The sequence below is a fragment of the Octopus bimaculoides genome, chromosome 6, assembly GCF_001194135.2.
Source record: "Octopus bimaculoides isolate UCB-OBI-ISO-001 chromosome 6, ASM119413v2, whole genome shotgun sequence".
Lineage (NCBI taxonomy): Eukaryota > Metazoa > Mollusca > Cephalopoda > Octopoda > Octopodidae > Octopus > Octopus bimaculoides.
The window spans coordinates 116,854,141-116,872,767 of NC_068986.1; the positions used below are offsets into that span (position 1 = coordinate 116,854,141).

The 18,627-nt window shown below is 37.6% G+C and overlaps 2 protein-coding genes across 2 annotated transcripts in view; one reads left to right on the forward strand and one right to left on the reverse strand.

The window, feature by feature from the left end:
- Positions 1 to 3,096, forward strand: part of LOC106872202 (double zinc ribbon and ankyrin repeat-containing protein 1) — a 44,490-nt gene extending 41,394 nt beyond the window's left edge. The window contains exon 21 of the mRNA XM_052968511.1: positions 1,918 to 3,096. Within this exon, the coding sequence (XP_052824471.1) occupies positions 1,918 to 2,077 (160 nt within the window). The 3' untranslated portion in view covers positions 2,078 to 3,096. The remainder of the gene's footprint in view (positions 1 to 1,917) is intronic.
- A 383-nt stretch (positions 3,097 to 3,479) lies between these two features.
- LOC106872209 (malate dehydrogenase, mitochondrial) overlaps positions 3,480 to 18,627 on the reverse strand; it is a 19,540-nt gene continuing 4,392 nt past the window's right edge. The window contains exons 2-8 of the mRNA XM_014919117.2: positions 11,754 to 12,006; positions 9,715 to 9,824; positions 8,144 to 8,269; positions 7,839 to 7,943; positions 7,022 to 7,093; positions 6,173 to 6,325; positions 3,480 to 4,349 (exon numbers count right to left, since the gene is read on the reverse strand). Coding sequence (XP_014774603.1) covers positions 4,215 to 4,349; positions 6,173 to 6,325; positions 7,022 to 7,093; positions 7,839 to 7,943; positions 8,144 to 8,269; positions 9,715 to 9,824; positions 11,754 to 12,006 — 954 coding nt within the window. The 3' untranslated portion in view covers positions 3,480 to 4,214. The remainder of the gene's footprint in view (positions 4,350 to 6,172; positions 6,326 to 7,021; positions 7,094 to 7,838; positions 7,944 to 8,143; positions 8,270 to 9,714; positions 9,825 to 11,753; positions 12,007 to 18,627) is intronic.

Sequence of the window (18,627 nt, forward strand, 5' to 3'; positions counted from 1 at the left end):
ACCAAACATTCACGCCACAAATATAAATATATAGGCGCAGGCGTGGCTGTGTGGTAAGAAGATCGCTTCCCAACCACATGGTTCCGGGTTCAGTCCCACTGCGTGTCTTCTACTACAGCTTCAGGCCAACTAGAGCCTTGTGAGGGGATTTGGTAAATAGAAACAAGGCGGTGAGCTGGCAGAAACGTTAGCGCGCCGAGCGAAATGCTTAGCGGTATTTCGTCTGCTGCTACGTTCTGAGTTCAAATTCCGACGAGGTCGACTTTGCCTTTCGTCCTTTCGGGGTCGATAAATTAAGTACCAGTTACGTACTGGGGTCGATGTAATCGACTTAATCCCTTTGTTTGTCCCCTCTATGTTTAGCCCCTTGTGGGCAATAAAGAAATAAGAAACTCCGTGTGTGTGTGTTTGTCCTCCACCACTGCTTGGGTTTGAAACCAAGACCAAATTCTTGCAACAGATTGTCTGGTCACATCCAGGTCTGTGTTTATGCAGCAGTGTTGTGTGCTTAGCTTCTGCTTTACTCTTCATTATGCTACTTCGTGAATACCTTTGAAACAAGTTTGGTTATTACATATATTACATTCATCATCATAGTTATTTAACATCTTTCCATGCTGGCATGGGTTGAACGGTTTGGCTGAGAACTGGCAAGCCAGGAGGTCGCACCTGGCTCCAATTTGACCTGGCAACGTTTCTACAGCTGGATGCCTTTCCTAATGCCAACCACTCTGAGAGTATAGTGAAGACTTCTACGTGCTACCGGCCTAGGAGCCAGTCGGGTGGCACTGGCATCAGCCATGCTCAAACGGTACTTTTTACATGCCACCGGCACGGGTGTCAGTCAAGCAGCACTGGCATCGGTCACGCTCAATTGGTGCTTTTTACGTGTCACTGGCATGGGTGCCAGGCAGACGGCACTGGTATTGGCCACGTTATATATCATCATCATTCAACATCCGTTTTCTATGCTGGCATGGGTTGGACAGTTTGACAAGGAACTGCACCAGGCTCCATTGTCCGTTTTGGCGTGGTTTATCCAGTTGGATGTCAAATGACTGAAAGAATAAACAAAAAAGAATAACAACATGACTGTGGGTTCAATCTCAACTGAGCTGCACTTTGGCCAAGTAATTACCTTGGGCTGATCAAATCCTGTAAGTTCATCAGAAATGCCTATAGAAACAGTGGAGCATCAGACAAAATAGTTTGTGACATTTGCTTATTTGCATTTTGAGTTCAAATCCCAGCCAAGTCCATTCTGACTTTCCACCTTTATTCTTTTGACTTCTGAAAGTCAACAGAATAAGTAATGAGTTGATTTAATTAATTACTGTTAAGGCGGTGAGCTGGCAGAAATGTTAGCACACCGGGCGAAATGCTTAATGGTATTTCATCTGTCTTTATGTTCTGAGTTCAAATTCTGCCGAGGTCAACTTTGTCTTTCATCCGTTCGGGGTTGATAAATTAAGTACCAGTTGCATATTGGGGTCAATCTAGTTGACTGGCCCCCTCCCCCAAAATTTCAGGCTTTGTGCCTAGAGAAGAAAAGAATTAATTAATTACTGTTACTAATTGTTATTGGTATTCCGTCAGTTACGATGACGAGTGTTCCAGGTGATCTGATCAACAGAACAGCCTACTTGTGAAATTAACATGCAAGTGGCTAAGCGCTCCACAGACACACATACCCTTAACAGTTCTCAGGGAGATTCAGTGTGACAAGGCTGACCCTTTGAAATACAGGTACGAGTGAACTGGAAATTGAACTCACAGCCTTATGATTGAGATCTGAATGCCCTAACCACTGAACCAGGTGTGAGAAACTGTAGGAAACCAGTATAAGAAAATAAATCTAAATCAACCCCGTTTATTGTCTCCCATTTTGATACTTTTTTTCTTTTTTTTTTTTTGCAGATGTGGAGCTGAAGTAAGCAGAACGAATGACCGTGGCGAAACTGCCCACGATTTAGCCAAGAAGTGTGGCTACGATAAAATTACAACTCGGCTAATGTCCAGTCTTGGCCAAGCACAACTGGAGAAGCTTTTAAGTAACAAACCCTTACAAATAGATTAACCTTTCTGACCAAGGGAGCTTGATGCATTTCATGATGGCACCAATAGAAGAGCATACGAGGGATGCAGATATAAACACGCACACATTTATATTCAGAGGCCCTCCATAAGCTATTTTGTTTGGCTTATGCTTCCTTTTCTTGTTTTGAGATTGCAGTTTTTTTGTCTCTTTTAATCTAATTCATAAAACCTATCTTTTATTGGTTTCAGTTAAATGTTTTTATTAATTGTTTTAACTCGGTACTTGTTTTACCTTACTGTTGAGGATAAAAAGCAAAGTAGACCAGGCACGAAGGCACAGAACCCACATTTTTAGTGCAAGTACTGATTTCGCTGTTATATATTTAATGGCTTTCTGCCAGTTTCTAGCAACTAAATTTAACTTGCAAAGCTTTGGTGAATCTGACGCTGCTGTTGAAGAAACTTGCCCAAGGTACTACACAGTGGCATTAAACTCAGAAATATTTTATTGTAAATTGAACACAGCCATATTTATGCTCATTAATAACTTATCTTTTCACTTGTAAAATTTAAGATTTAAAAAAAAATTCTTCACTTGTATATCTAACCACATTCTCAACAAGTAACATATTTAATATGAATACAAATATTTTTTTATCTAAAGCTGTATTCTGTGTCACTTGTTGCATTGTCATCTACTTCATATCTTCTTTGTCTTGTTCCTCCCCCACAGCTGGAAGTTTAAAAGATTATTGAGCCAACCGGCAGTTATTTTTTTACTGCTAAATATTCCACTTTATTCTTCCAAAAAAAAAAAAAAATTTCCCTACAAAAAAAACCAATCAAAAATTTTCATGTGTAATAATATCAAAGATGTTTAGTTTTGCTAAACTAAAATTATGCTTTCTTTAGGCAAAATATCCTCACTGGTCACACGGTAAGAGATTAATTACCAAATATGAGTTTACTTGGTTGAACAGCAATTTCTTAAAGCCAGATATAAACAATATAAGAGAGGTCATATTTGAATAAAAAATTTCCCCAAAATTTTACTGTGAATGATATTGCAAAATTTCTGTTGGTCAACATTAATATATAATGGTATAAGTATTTTACAAAACATAACCCAAATGTTGATTACTTTGAAAATTATTTTTGAATCCAGGCAATTTACTCATTAGGGATACAGTCCTGAAATGGTTAAATAATTTCCACATGAAGATTAGCAGTACCTTAAGATTAGAAATCATTCCAAACCAATATTCAGATTAAGTTTGGCTAATAACTTCTAGAAGTACAGTTATCATCATGACCATTAATAGCTAATGGCAAAATAGATATAATGATACCAAATTTAATTTTTTGAAGAGAGAAGCAATATCAACAGCTGTTGCTAAAATTAAAGAAAAGTTCCATGGAAAAAAACAATATCAACAAACTAATTTAACAAATCATTAATTTATTCTGAGATGTTTTATGTTCAGTGCCGTTTTTCAGTTCACTTAATTTTAGTTTGTAGTCCATAATACACAGCTCCTTTTATACTGGACAAGCACAGGAAATACTGAGGAAATATAAAGACAGATTACTGCTACAGCGGCACCAATCTAGTTCAACTTTCCAGGTCATGGAAAAACATTGGCTGAACAATTTCGACATATTTAGCAGTAGGAGAAGTTGAGAAGGCGCTGTCAAAGGGAAGGGAGAGGAGAAAAAGAAAACACGCACTCACAATCCAATCCCTACTAGAGCTACACCTAAGTCTGATGCTGTACAAGGAAGAAGAAAATAATAATAATAATAGGTGTCAAAGAAGAGTCAGAAAGCTATAACACAAGTTAATGTTTTTTTTTTTCCTTTTTTTGTTAGAGTTCTTTTTTCATCGTTATTTGAATGTCACAAACTTCGTTTCCCACCAGCTAATCGAGTTGAATCTGTTGTTTGTTTTTTTTTCTCTCTCTCAGTCTGTTTAGTATTTCTGCCTCAAATGTTTTTAGTTTTACATTTGTGACGGTTGAGATATCACTTAGACAAAACTGATCACAGAGCAATGTGAGCTGAGATAAGAATTTTGAAAGAAAGGAAGAGAAAAAGAGAGACAGGGAAATGGCAGGTGATCTACAATGATGATGTGATGCTTTTAAGTTCTGTTTTTCTTCTAATGGGTCTGTAGAAATTCAAGCCATCATTTTAGCGACAAAGTCTTCACCTTTCTGGATGTTTGTCTTCAATTCAGGCAGTGCAGCTTTGATGAGTTCAACTTCATATTCAATCAACTTACCAATTCCAAGATTTTTCTCAACTCCGTTTACCTGAAATAAAAAAGCAAGCAGTGGGTTGTTAGGCTAATTACAAGAATACTTCAGACAGACTGTTAGAATAAATAACAAAGGTTACATCATCATCATCATCATCATCGTTTAATGTCCGCTTTCCATGCTAGCATGGGTTGGACGATCTGACTGAGGACTGGTGAAACCGGATGGCAACACCAAGCTCCAATCTAAATTTGGCAGAGTTTCTACAGCTGGATGCCCTTCCTAACGCCAATTGTTACCTTGGTCAACAGAATTCAGACAGGAGACTAAATTTGCCGTCTGTGTATCATACTAAAACATATATACATTGTTAGAAGGTACGATGCTGTAGTTTTTGGGTGAGAGAAAATTCTCTGCATAGACACGTGTTAAAACCACAATCTATATTGGAGCAAAGCAGATATCATTGCAGCACAGACCCACAAGAACAACACACGAGTTTTGCCTTTGTAGGGGCTTGTCACTTCTATGCACCCATTTGTCATCTGTTAAGATGAAATTCATGGTTCAATATATAGGAAACAAACAATAATGCATACACTGGTATTGCAGAAAGCTTGCTGGGTTATAAAAAAAAGTCTGTGAATGCAACTGAATCTATGAAGAGATTTTCTCTCAGACAAAAAACAAAAACAGCAGTATTCCATCTAATTTTATATATACATTTAGTATGATAAATGGCAAAGTAAAGTTATCTTCTGAGTACAGTAGAAAATCGGTTTTATTTGATATAACAAATCTTTAGAGGAATAGCCGTAACACAATTCTAAATATTTACTTTATATTTCCAAACAATAGAAACAGAAGCTGGATTAAACTGTACTGAGTGCAGTATAAGAAAATGAATCCTTTAATGTCATATTCATTATGACACAGATTTTATTAATTATTTCAAAGGAAGAGAAATAATTGTAACCTCAATTTTATATCTGTGCCATTTAATATTTAAGTTTCATCAAAAGCATAACTGGTATGCCAGTCCATTGATCCTTATCCACCATGCACTACTATAAAAGTTGCTCTCTAAACGAAACAGACTTAGATTTAAACCTTTGCCAAGTGACTATCTGAGAGGTTTCTGGTTATTTCCATAAACAGCAATTTAGCAGTTCCACAAATATCTTCATTCATTATGCTAGGAAAGAAATCTGACAGTTCATGTAGAAGTCTAACTCTTTAGCATTTAAACTGGCCATATCTGGTTAAAATGTTCTGTTTGCGTTATGTTGAAACCAGCCAGATCTGACCCCTCACACCTACACAACAATGTCATTCTAAAAATAATCACATCAAAATCTCAAAGCTATATAATTAAAAGCATGATTAATTCAAAGCTGTGTGAATAAACAAGTATTACATTTGACAGCGTAATCATCATCATCATCATTGTTTAACCTCCGCTTCCCATGCTAGCATGGGTTGGACGATTTGACTGAAGATTGGCGAACCAGATGGCTGCACCAGGCTCTAGTCTGATCTGGCAGTGTTTCTACAGCTGGATGCCCTTCCTAACACCAACCACTCCAAGAGTGTAGTGGGTGCTTTTTACGTGCCACCGGCACAGGAGCTAGTCAGGTGGGCCAAGCATCAATCATATCCAGATAGTGCTTTTTACGTGCCACTGGCATGGGAGCCAGTCAGGGGGTACTGGCATTGGCCACGTTCGGGTGGTGCTTTTCACGTGCCACCTGCACGGGAGCCAGTTAGGGAGTCCTGGCATTGATCAGTAATCTGAATGGTAAAGGGTTAAGTCAGCATCAGAGTCAGGATTAAAGATTTAGCTAAAGAATTTATTAAAGTTTGACATATTTACTTACTCCAAGAAGAATGGGGGTAGAGAAATATTTAGCTTCAGTTTCGTCAGATCGTACATATGCGCATTCAACTATGCCTTCAACTCCAGAAAGAGCCTCTAAAAGGGAAAAGGCAAAACGAGCCCCAGCGTAGGCCATTGACAATGTTGCAGATCCCTGTCAAAATAGAAACATAAAAAAATATCACAATTACAGTAAGGGTCATTAAAACAAAACATTAAAAAAAAAACTGATTTGGTGAAGCAAGATTTTGTATTGCAAAGCATTCTTTCCAAATCTCATGATTCCGGGTTCAGTCCCATTGTGTGGCATCTTGGGCAGGTATCTTCTACTATAGCTTCAAGCCAACCAAAGCCTTGTGAGTAGATTTGGTAGATGGAAACTGAAAGAAGCCTGATGTATGTGTGTCTTTCTCCCACCACCACTTGACAACCAGTGTCGGTGTGTTTACACCCCTGTAACTTAGCAGTTTGGCAAAAAGAAACTGACAGAATAAGTACCAGGCTTAAAAAAAATTAAGTACTGGGGTCGATGCATTTGACTAAAAATTCTCCAAGGCATCGCCCCAGCATGGCCACAGCCTAATGACCGAAGCAACACCTCTCACTTATTTTCATATTGTTTCATTAGAATGTGTTGTATTAAAATATATGAGGCATCTGGCAAATTTCATTGCTAATGCATTGGTTACTAGGCTAGGAGGTCATGGTAGGAAGTGTCATAAAGGGAGGTCAAAACTGGTTGCAAACGTGATTGTAAAGCTAACTTCACAAGTCTTCCTTGTGGCCTTCTGTAACGGACATAAGAAAATGACTTTTGTAGTTTTTAAAAGTGAAAATAAAAGATACATACAGCCCCTGCTTTAGCTTCAACAACCTCGGTACCAGCATTCTGAATTCTGACACTTAGACGAACTCTTTCTTCCTAGATAGAAATAGAAATGAATTTTTATCATTAGATTGTAAAAAAAAAAAACAACAACAAAAAACCCCAAGACCCATTTTATTATTGTTGTGATTGATGTAGTAGTACATCTATGTCTCACACCAGCGAGCTGGAGGTAAATATATAAATGTTTAAAAGTTTGACATATAAGGTTATGGTTTTTCAGACTGTTAATGTTATCTTTAACGTGTTTTTTTCATGCTAGTATGGGTTGGGCAGTTTGACAGACAGAATCTGAAGACAGCATTGTGCTCCACAGTCTGCTTTGATATGGGTTCTATGGCTGGATGCCCCAACTAATGCCAACCACTTTACAGAGTGCACCAGGTTCTTTTCACCGACATGGCTGCTTAACTATTTCTATTTGCAATAAGTTTTGACTAGTTTTATCTGTGAGAGTCAGCAGATATGTTACTGCTGGATGTGTTTTGTCACTTTATAACAGTTACATCAGCAATGAGTGGTTACAATTTAGCCAATGAAAAACTTAGTGACACAGCAATGGATACTGCATCATCTTTGATAGACTCTAAAAGATAAAAACAACTTTGTCACTTTGATTAAGAAAGAATTGGAAAAGTCAATTCTAATGCCATAACAGTATACTACAGTCTATTCATCATGCAAATGTGGGGACACATTTCTTAATTTGTATTGACATGATAAAAAAAAAATAAGGGATTGAATCAACAGAGATATTTCATAGGAGGAAAGAAGTACTTACATGAGGGAAAGATACTGGAGGAGTACATTGTGAAATGAGAGGGATGATAGTAACACCTGAGTGACCACCAATGACTGGGACACTCACTTTAGATACATCCAAACCCTGGAAAGAAAAGTAGTAAAATTCAAGATTAACATTAACTAAGCTCATTTCAGGAATATTGTGTAAAATTTCAAGAGTTAAATAATCAACTTATTTCTATTGTTAGTCAATGAAAGAGAAATATTAAGTTACTTTCATAATAAAATGTTTGTAATATTCATGAACAGAGATGAAATTTAAAAAACAGAGAAGATGAATACCCTTGCTTCAGCAATAAATGTGTTTGCTCTGACAACGTCTAAAGTGCTGACACCAAAGATTCTTTTGGGATCATATACTCCTCTCTTTTTGTAAATTTCTGAAGCAATTGGGACAGTAGAATTTACCTGCAAGGAAGTCAAATTTGGTTTTAGAATCCACATTGAGTATCATTTATTACATTTTATCAGAAATTCAGAACAGAAAAATCCTCAAATCTCAATTTGAAAGAGTTAACAAAGTAGATTATCTGGTTCTTAGTGTTGAAATGGTTTAGCTCTATAAACACTCAAAAATTATTTTTTCAATAATTCAAAGAAATATATAGATTTACAGAACTATTTAATCCATGCTAGCATGGTGACAACACTAAGCCTTAAGGTTCTATATCATAAACCAACAACAAAAAAGATAAGACCCAGCTGAACCCAGACGTCCAAAATTCTGCTGGATGAAAGGCAAAGAAAAGTTCGATCTCCTTTTTTTTACCAATGAATCACAAACTTAAACAACTTCATTATAAAACCAGCTGTTTTCAGTTTTATATGATTAATCCATATAATATTAGATGTTAATATAGAGCACCGTCCGAGCGTGATCATTACCAGAGCAGCTGTCTGGCTTCCGTGCCAGTGGCATGTAAATAGCACCATTTGAGCGTGATTGTTACCAGCATTGCCTTACTGGCACTTGTGCTGGTGGCACATGAAAAGACATTCGAGCAAGGCCATTGCTAGTGCCACTGAACTGGCTCCTATGCAAGTGGCATGTAAAAAAAACACCATTTTGAGTGGTTGGCGTTAGGAAGGGCATCCAGCTGTAGAAACTCTGCCAGATCAGATTGGAGCCTGGTGCAGCCATCTAGTTTCACCAGTCCTCAGTCACATCGTCCAACCCATGCCAGCATGGAAAACGGACGTTAAACGATGATGATGATTAATAAGCTGGCAGAATCGTTAGCATAATGCCAGGCAAAAATGCTTAGTGGCATTTTGACTGTCTTTACATTCTGAGCTCAAATTCTTCCCATGTCAACTTTGCCTTTCATCTTTTCAGGGTTCATAAAATAAATACCAGTTAAGTGCTGAGGTTGATGTAAATGATTTACTCGCCTCCCTGAAATTGCTGGCCTTGTGCCAAAATTCGAAACCAACACAATCACTAATTTCAAACAGAAAACAATTACAGGTCTCCACACAGTTGTCAGTGATTGCCTGTGGCACTTTTCTGTCTCAAATTGGCGTTTATAATATCTAATATGTAATTATAAATAAGAGGAGGGACCACTAAGTGGATCCCTTGTATGCTAAAGATAGATGTCATTCTATTTTTGGCATACAAGGGATCCACATGGTGGTCCCTCCTCTTATTGTTGATATTTAAATACAATTCACGGTCCTCAGACGTTTTCTTTTAAGTATTCTGACCACTGGTTGAAATTGATATTATTTAATAATATTGATTTCTACTCTTCATATCTAATATTATGAGTTAATTCATTAAAAAGACATGTAAATAGAATGGAATCAATTGCAATTCCTAACCAGAAGTGTGGAAGAGAGTGACAACTTACTGGGTTAGTCACTATGGCCAACATAGCTTTGGGGCAGAACTGGGCACAGGCATCAGCTAAATTGCCAACAATGGATGCATTTGTGTTGAAGAGATCATCTCGAGTCATCCCTGGTGGAGAAAAAGAAAACTCAATCGTGTAACATCGAACCAACAAGAGATAACAATTTATTAAGTGGCTGATTTAAAGGAGAAAACCATTAAAAAAAAACACACAAATTTATTCATGCATGTTATATGTGCACTTTATCTAAGGTTTTTAAATCTAAAAATTATAAGTGCACACCATATGAAAAGTAAATATTATATCTTTTTGCATGGCTGTAATCAGGATGGCATAAGTTACACTTATTGTTCAAGTTAACTGGGAAGTAATACAGAACATAAATCACCATAATAACATTTCAGTTTTCTATGATAGTAATAATACTTTTAATGTTCGTTACATTGCTGATCACATAACTGACAGCCATTTACTAATGCAATGAAACAATTCTAAAATAAAATAATGCATTGGCATGGGTCGACCCAGCAAGCCAGAGGACTGCACTGAGCTCTCATGTTTTGTTTTGGCAGGGTTTCCATGGCTGGATGCCCTTCCTAATGCCAACCACTTTACAAAGAGTACTGGGAGCTTTTCAGAGACACTGGCTCTAGTGAGGTTACCAAATCGATAACAAGACAAGTAAAAGCCCTGTTGACTGAATGGGGGTAGAGTAGAGAGGGACAGGAACTGGTGGTTTGATAGAGGAGATATATGGCTACCCTACATTATATAAGGGTGGGAGGGAGTAGCTGAAAAGACACTGATGGTGGTGATGAGGCATCAGAGAACATGCTCAAGGCACAAGAAGATGAGTATAAGAGCTAATACAGGCAGAAGATTGGGAAAGATGGGTGGATAAGTTCACCTAAGTGTGAGAGGAGAGTGGCAGATAGGGGTAGAGGTTAATGTGGTGAATGATATATTAATATTTTATGAATTTGTTTTTTAAAGTAAATAAAATTTACCATATCTTAAATGTTTGAAGGTCAGACCAAGTTCAAAAACCATAAAAAAAATTGTTTGTGTATTTGTAAACAGTGATGTGATTGCGTAGACAATGTTTCAAATTAAAATATCTTGTGGCATTTATTATGCTCCAGGTTGCACACAGATCCTCTCTTGTCATTCTTGTTGGAAATACAGAGAACTAAAGCTTGGCTCATTTGAAACTTGTAACTAATGGAGCTATTGTTCACAAAATGCCATAGAAAATATATAAATATACAGCTTGATAAACATCATTGTCTTTGACATTATTAAAGACTGATGTGACCCAATGCTAAATAGAATGACAGTCTAGCCTCAGAAACAATAACATTATGTCAGTAGACCACCATAACCTGCAAAACCTCACTTTCTTTTTATTATTTTACAATAATAGTTTGAGCATGGCCAATGCCAGTACCACCTGGCTGGCCCTCGTGCTGGTGGCACATAAAAGCACCCACTACACTCTCGGAGTAGTTGGCATTAGGAAGGGCATCCAGCTATAGAAACTTTGCCAGATCAGATTGGAGACTGGTGCAGCCTTCTAGCTCTCCAGACATCAGTCAAACCGTCCAACCCATGCCAGCATGAAAAGCGGACATTAAACGATCATGATGATGATGATTTCATACACAATGTTACCTCATTTTTAACTCATTTAATTTTTTTTTGTTAATTAAAAAAAAAAAAAAAAAAAAAACTTAACTACCTCTCATTGTTTTCATGTTAATTAAATTCTACTCCCCCAACAAATACGAAAAGTTCAGATTAGGTTACATCCAACTTGTTAGTCCTTAACCCTTTTGCAATGAACCTGCCCAAGACTGCCCCAGGTTTGATGCTACAAACCTTCCCATTTTAAAGTGAACTAAATAGAAATCTATCAAGATTTCATTTAGATTTATGCTGCAAGCATCAGCTTAATGACAAATTTAATTTCCTAAATTCTTTATAATTTTGAAACTTAATTGAAAAAAAGTGGATTTCAACAGAAATGGTCAACTCACCTGGTTTTCTGGGGACACCAGCTGGAATGAGAACAACATCAGCACCAGTGACAGCTTCTTGTAATTCACTGGGTCCCATGTGGCCTGTTACTTTAGCCCTAGTCTCAAGATGACTAAGATCTGCAGCCACACCTGGAGTGTGTGCAATATCATAGAGGGATAAATGGCTGACTAGGGGGCTGTTCTTCAGCAGCAAGGACAACGGTTGACCAATACCTCCAGATGCTCCAAGAACACACACTTTGGCATTTTTCTGGAAAAGAGAAAAAGAAAAGAGTTTTGTTATATATATATTTAGTAAGTAGAGTGAATGAGAGAAATGGTCAACCCCAGAGGAAAACCTCTGACAAGAACATCTGTAAACGTTTATATACAGCATGATCAATAGGTATTGCTATCAATCAACAGATTATAACATTTTGCACAGTCACTTGCTAGAGAAGAGATCCATACAGCAACAAAAACCAATTAACTCTCTAGATCCAACACTACACAAATTTAGTTACTAAATCAATAAACAGCCACCACACAGCCCAATTAAGAAGCAATGCTGAGCTCTGTCTTACCATCATCTCCAAACTCTTGTCATTTACATAACATTTCCTTAAATTTTCTGATACAATGGTGGTGGTGTAATTAATGTGGATATTTTTAACTGTACAATAATTCAACCAATTATTTTCATACCTCATCATTTATAACACTGCAGTGCCGCTTCCAAAGTTATAACATGCTTGACAAGACTGATAATGATACTTCACTCTGGTTTCATGGAGTGATATTAAAATATTCCATTGTCAAGGAAGAAGACATTCCCCAAAATAATTCCTCTCCCACTGGAATCCTTCACAGTGGAATCTTTTATCCTTTATCTTTTGTTTCAGTCATTAGATTGAAACCATATGCTGATGACCTTGTTCTTGTAGTTGAATCTGTATTAGGATTAGTGAATGAATTCTACACACACAAGCAAAATCTGGAATCAAATGGCTTCAAGGTTAACTTAGCAAAGACGAAACTATAAGTAAGAACAGACAAGACACTGCTTCCATAAACACATTCGCCTTACTAGATACGTAGAAATTTTATACAATATACCCAGTGCAAACTATGGACACATGAGAGGTGCAGTGTAATCACAGGTAGGTTACCAGAGAAAGTAGTCTTTGATGCACAGGAACAATAAACACTAGGAACACAGATTCTCTTAAATACCCTGAAAAATTCTTAGAGGTAGGAGGTGACCTAAGTGGCAGTGGAGGGGGGCGTTTAAATACATCATCATACCCTTTCTTATTCTTTCTGTTCTGCCAGTCATCACTCCCCCTCCCAACCACTTCCTACAGTCCTCTGTCCTTCATTCTTACCATAGTCCCACACATTGCTGACTGCCTCCTTAATTTCTCTTTATCACTCATTCTCCACCCAATCTTTCAACCTTTACTCACTCTTCCTGATCATTTCTGTCACCATCTTCCACCCATCTATGTATAGCATAGTCTTCTTTATCACTCTCGGACTCCCTCTCATTAACGCAGGGGTCTTTCTCATTCCTTTCCCTCTTATACTGTCTCTGTTACTTCTTCCACTAACACACTCTACCAACAGTAAACCCGTTTCTCCCTTCATACTTGAACTTCTTGCTCTCCGATGTGGGTGCCCTTTAGTCTAAGTTACTTGGTGACCCCAACAATGCTGGTGCAATGAAAGAAAGCATCTGGTGAATTCTGTAAAGTGGTTGGCATCAAGGAAGAGCATCCAAGTAGACATTGGGGCAAGATGGCATCCACTGACCATTGGAACCTGTTGAACCATAAAATCCAGATCCACATGGAAAAAATGTAAAATGATGATGATGTTGCACACACACACATGGTCATGTGGTGTTAAGAACTGCTCCCCAACCAACTGTGTTTGTGACTATTGCTGCTGTGCAGCACATTGAGCTAGTATTTTCTATTATAATCAATAACTTTTCATGAAACCAGGTGGGTGGAAACTGTTCAGAAGCCTATCCTATGTGTGTGTGTATATTTATATATCAGATACGGCAGTGCCATGGAAAACAACAACACTGGTGTTCCATCAAAATGGCAACTTAGCTGCCAACTGGCAAAATGAGAAGAACTAGGCTGGAATAAATGAGAAGAATAAATGAGAAGAACTAGGCTGGAATAAATGAGAAGAATAAATGAGAAGAACTAGGCTGGAATAAATGAGAAGAATAAATGAGAAGAATAAATGAGAAGAATAAATGAGAAGAATAAATGAGAAGAATAAATGAGAAGAATAAATGAGAAGAACTAGGCTGGAATAAACAGTGGAGTTGAAATGTTTGACTAAAACCTTAGTACTAAAGTCCCAGCATGACTACTAATGAAAACATGCTCACCCTATTTCTCTTTCCAGCTGTTAAACATTCGCTGCATTTCAGGCCCATATAAAGGATATTGCACATACATACATACACACACAAACATTACATGTACATACCCCACTCCCCCACATCATCATCACATTATTGGTATGAATTGGATGGTCTGACAGAATCCCATTGGTGTAAGGACTGCACCATGTGCCAATGTCTACCTTGGCCATGGTTTCTATGGCTAGATGTCCTTCCTAATGCCAAACCCTTTACAGAATGTCTTGGGCAATTTCTTTCACAGTATCTGTACAGGGGAAGTTACTCAACTTCCCCAAGCTTGCATAAATCAGATGGAATTTTCTGAGACAGATTTTCTACAACCAGTTGCCCTTCATGTTACAAACTCTCACCCGTTTCCAAAGGATGGCTGGAAATAGATACACAGAAGATTGGAAACAAACTACACCACTTGTATGACACAAATATACACACATGTATATATGATGCACTTCTTTCAGTTTCCATCAATCAGATTCACTCACAAGGCTTTGACTGCCCAAGGTGCCACACAATGGGACTGAACTTGAAACCATGTGGTTGGGAAGTGGGAAGTCAATGATAATTCACAGATTAGAATATTAAACATTGAATAGCTTTTTTAAATCCTTTTTTGGAATATTACATCAAGACATATCACTTCCTGTATTTCCATAGTAGCAGATGTTCCAGCTTTGCTAGTTTAATCTTCAGTTCACAGTTGAATAACCTTTCAGTGAAACATGATGCAGAGGATATTTTCAGTTAGCTTATCTTCGTTATTAGTGTTGCACATAATTAGCTGAGCAAAGAACAAAAATACTCTACTACTTAATAAAGCATTATGGCAATGAGTTGGTAGAACTGTTAGCAGCATTTCTTCTGGCACTTTATGATCTGAGTTCAAATTCCGCCGAGATCAAATTTGCCTTTCGTCCTTTCAGAGTCACTAAAGTACAGGGCTTCATATAACTGACTATCCTTCTCACTTTCAGATTGCTGGCTTTGTGCCAAGATTATTATTATTATTATTATTAAGGTAGTAATCTGGCAGAATTGTTAGCAAGCCAGACAATATTCTCAGCAACATTTCTTCTACCATCCCAAATTCAAATTCCACTGAGGTTGACAATGCCATCCATCTTTTCAAGATTGATAAAATAAAATACCAGTCAAATACTGGAGTCAGTGAAATTGTCTAAATCCTTTCTCATAAAACTGCTGCTTTGAAACCATTATTATCATTATTAGTAATATTGGGGAAGTAGATCAGGAAAGTTGTTAGAATACCAGAAAAAGTGTCTTGCAGTATTTCTTATAGCTCTTTGCATTCTGAGTTCAAATCCTGCCAAGGTTGACTTTGCCCTTCATCCTTTCAAGGTCAATGAAAGAAAGTACCGGTGAACAAATGGTTTCATTTAAAATCAACCAGCTCCCTCTCAGTCAAATATTATGCATTGTGCCTACATCAGAAACCTAAAGGATATTCAATTGGCAGAATTGTTAGAGCATCAGACAAAAGGTCTTGCCTCATTTAGTTACAACTCTTTATATTCTGAGTTCAAATTGCACCAAAGTCAGCTTTGCCAATCATACTTCCAAGGTTGATAAAGAACCAGTCAAGTACTGAGATGGATTTAGTCAACTTCCCATCTACCCATATTGTTGACTCCCTGTGTCTAGATATCATCATCCAGTGTTTTAAATCTGGGTTTTGTCCCCCGTTAATGGGAGTGGCCGGATCTACCTCAATGCCATAGCAACTGAGGTAGGTAGGTGCAGCTCACCCCAACCTTTGGGCTGGCTGGGTCTCATTCTCCTTTGCTATCATGAGGCTTTTTTGGAGCTGGATTTTCTACAGGGAGCATGTCCTTGCTTACCCCCAACCTCAGTTTCTAGACATGAGTGGTCCCGAGACCAAGGCCTCTACCAGGATTTTTAAGAAATGTGGTGGAAAACTAGCTCAGGAAGGCAGGGACGCTACTCCCTGAGACCCCTTACCTAAAGCAATTAATATTTTGTTATAAACTATTGATTTTATTGCTGTTGCTAAAAACATCAACGCTACAGAGGCACAAGGACTGACATTTGGGGGAGGGGTTAGTCAATTACAATGACCCCAGTGTGCAACTGGTACTCATTTTATCAACCACAAACAGAGGAAAGGTAAAGTTGACGCCAGTGGAATTTGAACTCAGGATGCAAAGACAAAATGCTGCTCTGCATTTTGTCTGGCATGCTAACGATTTTGCCAGCTTGTTGCCTTTTAATAATAATAATTGATAAAGGTAGACGAGATGAAGCTTGTGTACGAACAGCAATGTTACATGGTAGCAAAATGTGTGAGCTGTGATTGCAAAAAGAGTGAAAGAAATGAAGCTAGCACGCTCTGCTGGATGTGCAATGACAAAGTGTAAATGTGTTCAGAGAAAACCTCGGTATAAGAGGCATCAAACGTGGTGTGCAAAAGACAAGATTTTGGTGGTTTGTTGTGCTTGAGGAGACCTGTCCACCAAAGTGAGACTCTAAAGTTAGACAGTTTATGTCTATGCCCCTGCATACAATCTGTCCCCGACAACTCATCTTCCTAACATCACTCCTACCTCTACCAGTGATCACCACACACTGCATCCCCCTCCCCTCTATCTTCTACTCTTACAAAACTTACCCACCCACTCACCCTATCCAATTTTCTGTATCACTTGTATACACCTCCCTATCACTCAATGGTAAGCCCTGACATATTTTCACCATCTTCTCTCTCTCTCTCTTTCCCAACTGGGGTAGCCCTGTATCTCCTCCACTCCAAGACACCTGCTTCTGTCCCTCTATTCACCTCCCTCAATACTACTCACCCACTCAGTTGTTGAGGGATGTTCTCTTGCTAGTTATTTGGTGACCCTGTTGGTGCTAGTGTCCTGTAAAAAGCACCCAGTTGGTGTAAGGAAGGACATCCAGCTGTAGAAACCAAAGCAGACAGTAGAGTTTGGCAGAGTCACCTGGCTTACCTGCAACTGTCAAACCAACAAAGAAAACAAACACTAAATAATGTTGTTTAAAAAACGTGGAGGGGCAGGCTTCAATATAATGTTTTTCACTCCATTTGTATCCTGAGATTAAAATTAATTTTTAACTGAGTTTATATATGTCCCTTACAAATTTCTGATTTTCCGATAAAGTAAGAAATGTTTATTTCTTATTTGAGAGCAACGAAATGACAGAACTGATACAGTATGAGAGTTAATGCCTTGTGGTATTTAGTGACATCCTTTTATTACTGAGTTCAATAACCGCCAGAGTTGACTTTACCCTACATCCTTCTGCTGTTAGTTACTGGAATTGGTTAATGTCTACAACAAACAATACCAAAATATGTGGGGCAGTGTGATGGGCTGAGGGGACACAGCAGTGGAAGATATTGCGACAGAGAGGTGTCAGCTAAACTAATGAATTCACTTGCTTAACTCTGACAACTCTTCATCCTTAAGTGTTTTGAGTATTCAAGCAGGAGATTTCTTTAATGGGAACCATTCTGTTCTACTTCATGGACAAAGATTTTCTTTAAACCCCATACAAACAAGAATACTTCAAAAACCATTAACATCCAACGAAAAATTCTTCAAAGTCAACACAGATACAGGCTGGAGTTTCTCTCATATTCTGGTATCACAGCATTGAAGAAGCAGTTACTTATTACAAGTGATATGGTAACTTACTTGTTTCAGAGACAAGAATTTACACACAAACACACACAGAATGTGACTTCTTATATTATTGCAATTTTAATTTTGTTTGTGGGGTACCCAAACTTAAATTATATATTATAGAAATGGAGAGAAAAAAAAGCTATAAGCAAAAGAGGTTTATCTAAGTCATACCACATATATAAAATGAAAGTCAGAGTAGTTGGTATACATTTTAAATAATATACTTAAGACTCAATCAGACAGTTTCCTGAACATTCTAGATATCTCAATAAAATAATCTTTCTTCTTTCTGTATATCTTAGATATCTAGAGCCAAGTATACAAAATCAATGTATTCACTTAGATTTAATGAACCTCAATGACAGATAACATAATTGTTCATTGATCATAAATTATGTTTTAGAAAGATTTCTATAAAAAATGGCTGCATTGTTACTGGTGAAACTCAACATTTTCCTGCTGAAAACACTCTTTTGCCCTTGAGAATCATTCTCGTTCACAAATGTTCAGTATAACCTTGAATGGAATGTCAGTTTGGTTTTGCAAGTTCCAAGAGTCATTCTATCAGAAGAAAGTTCCTCCTGGCATGATCAGTTATGGCAGCACTGGACATAAGCCTTCTAATCAAACACAAAACAGTAGATGGACAATGTTTGCACCAGAAACAGAATAAGTAGTGCACGCGAACTTAATTCAAATGATTAATACTTAGTAATCACAAACCTAATGTTCAACAAAATTTTATTTATATATATATATATAT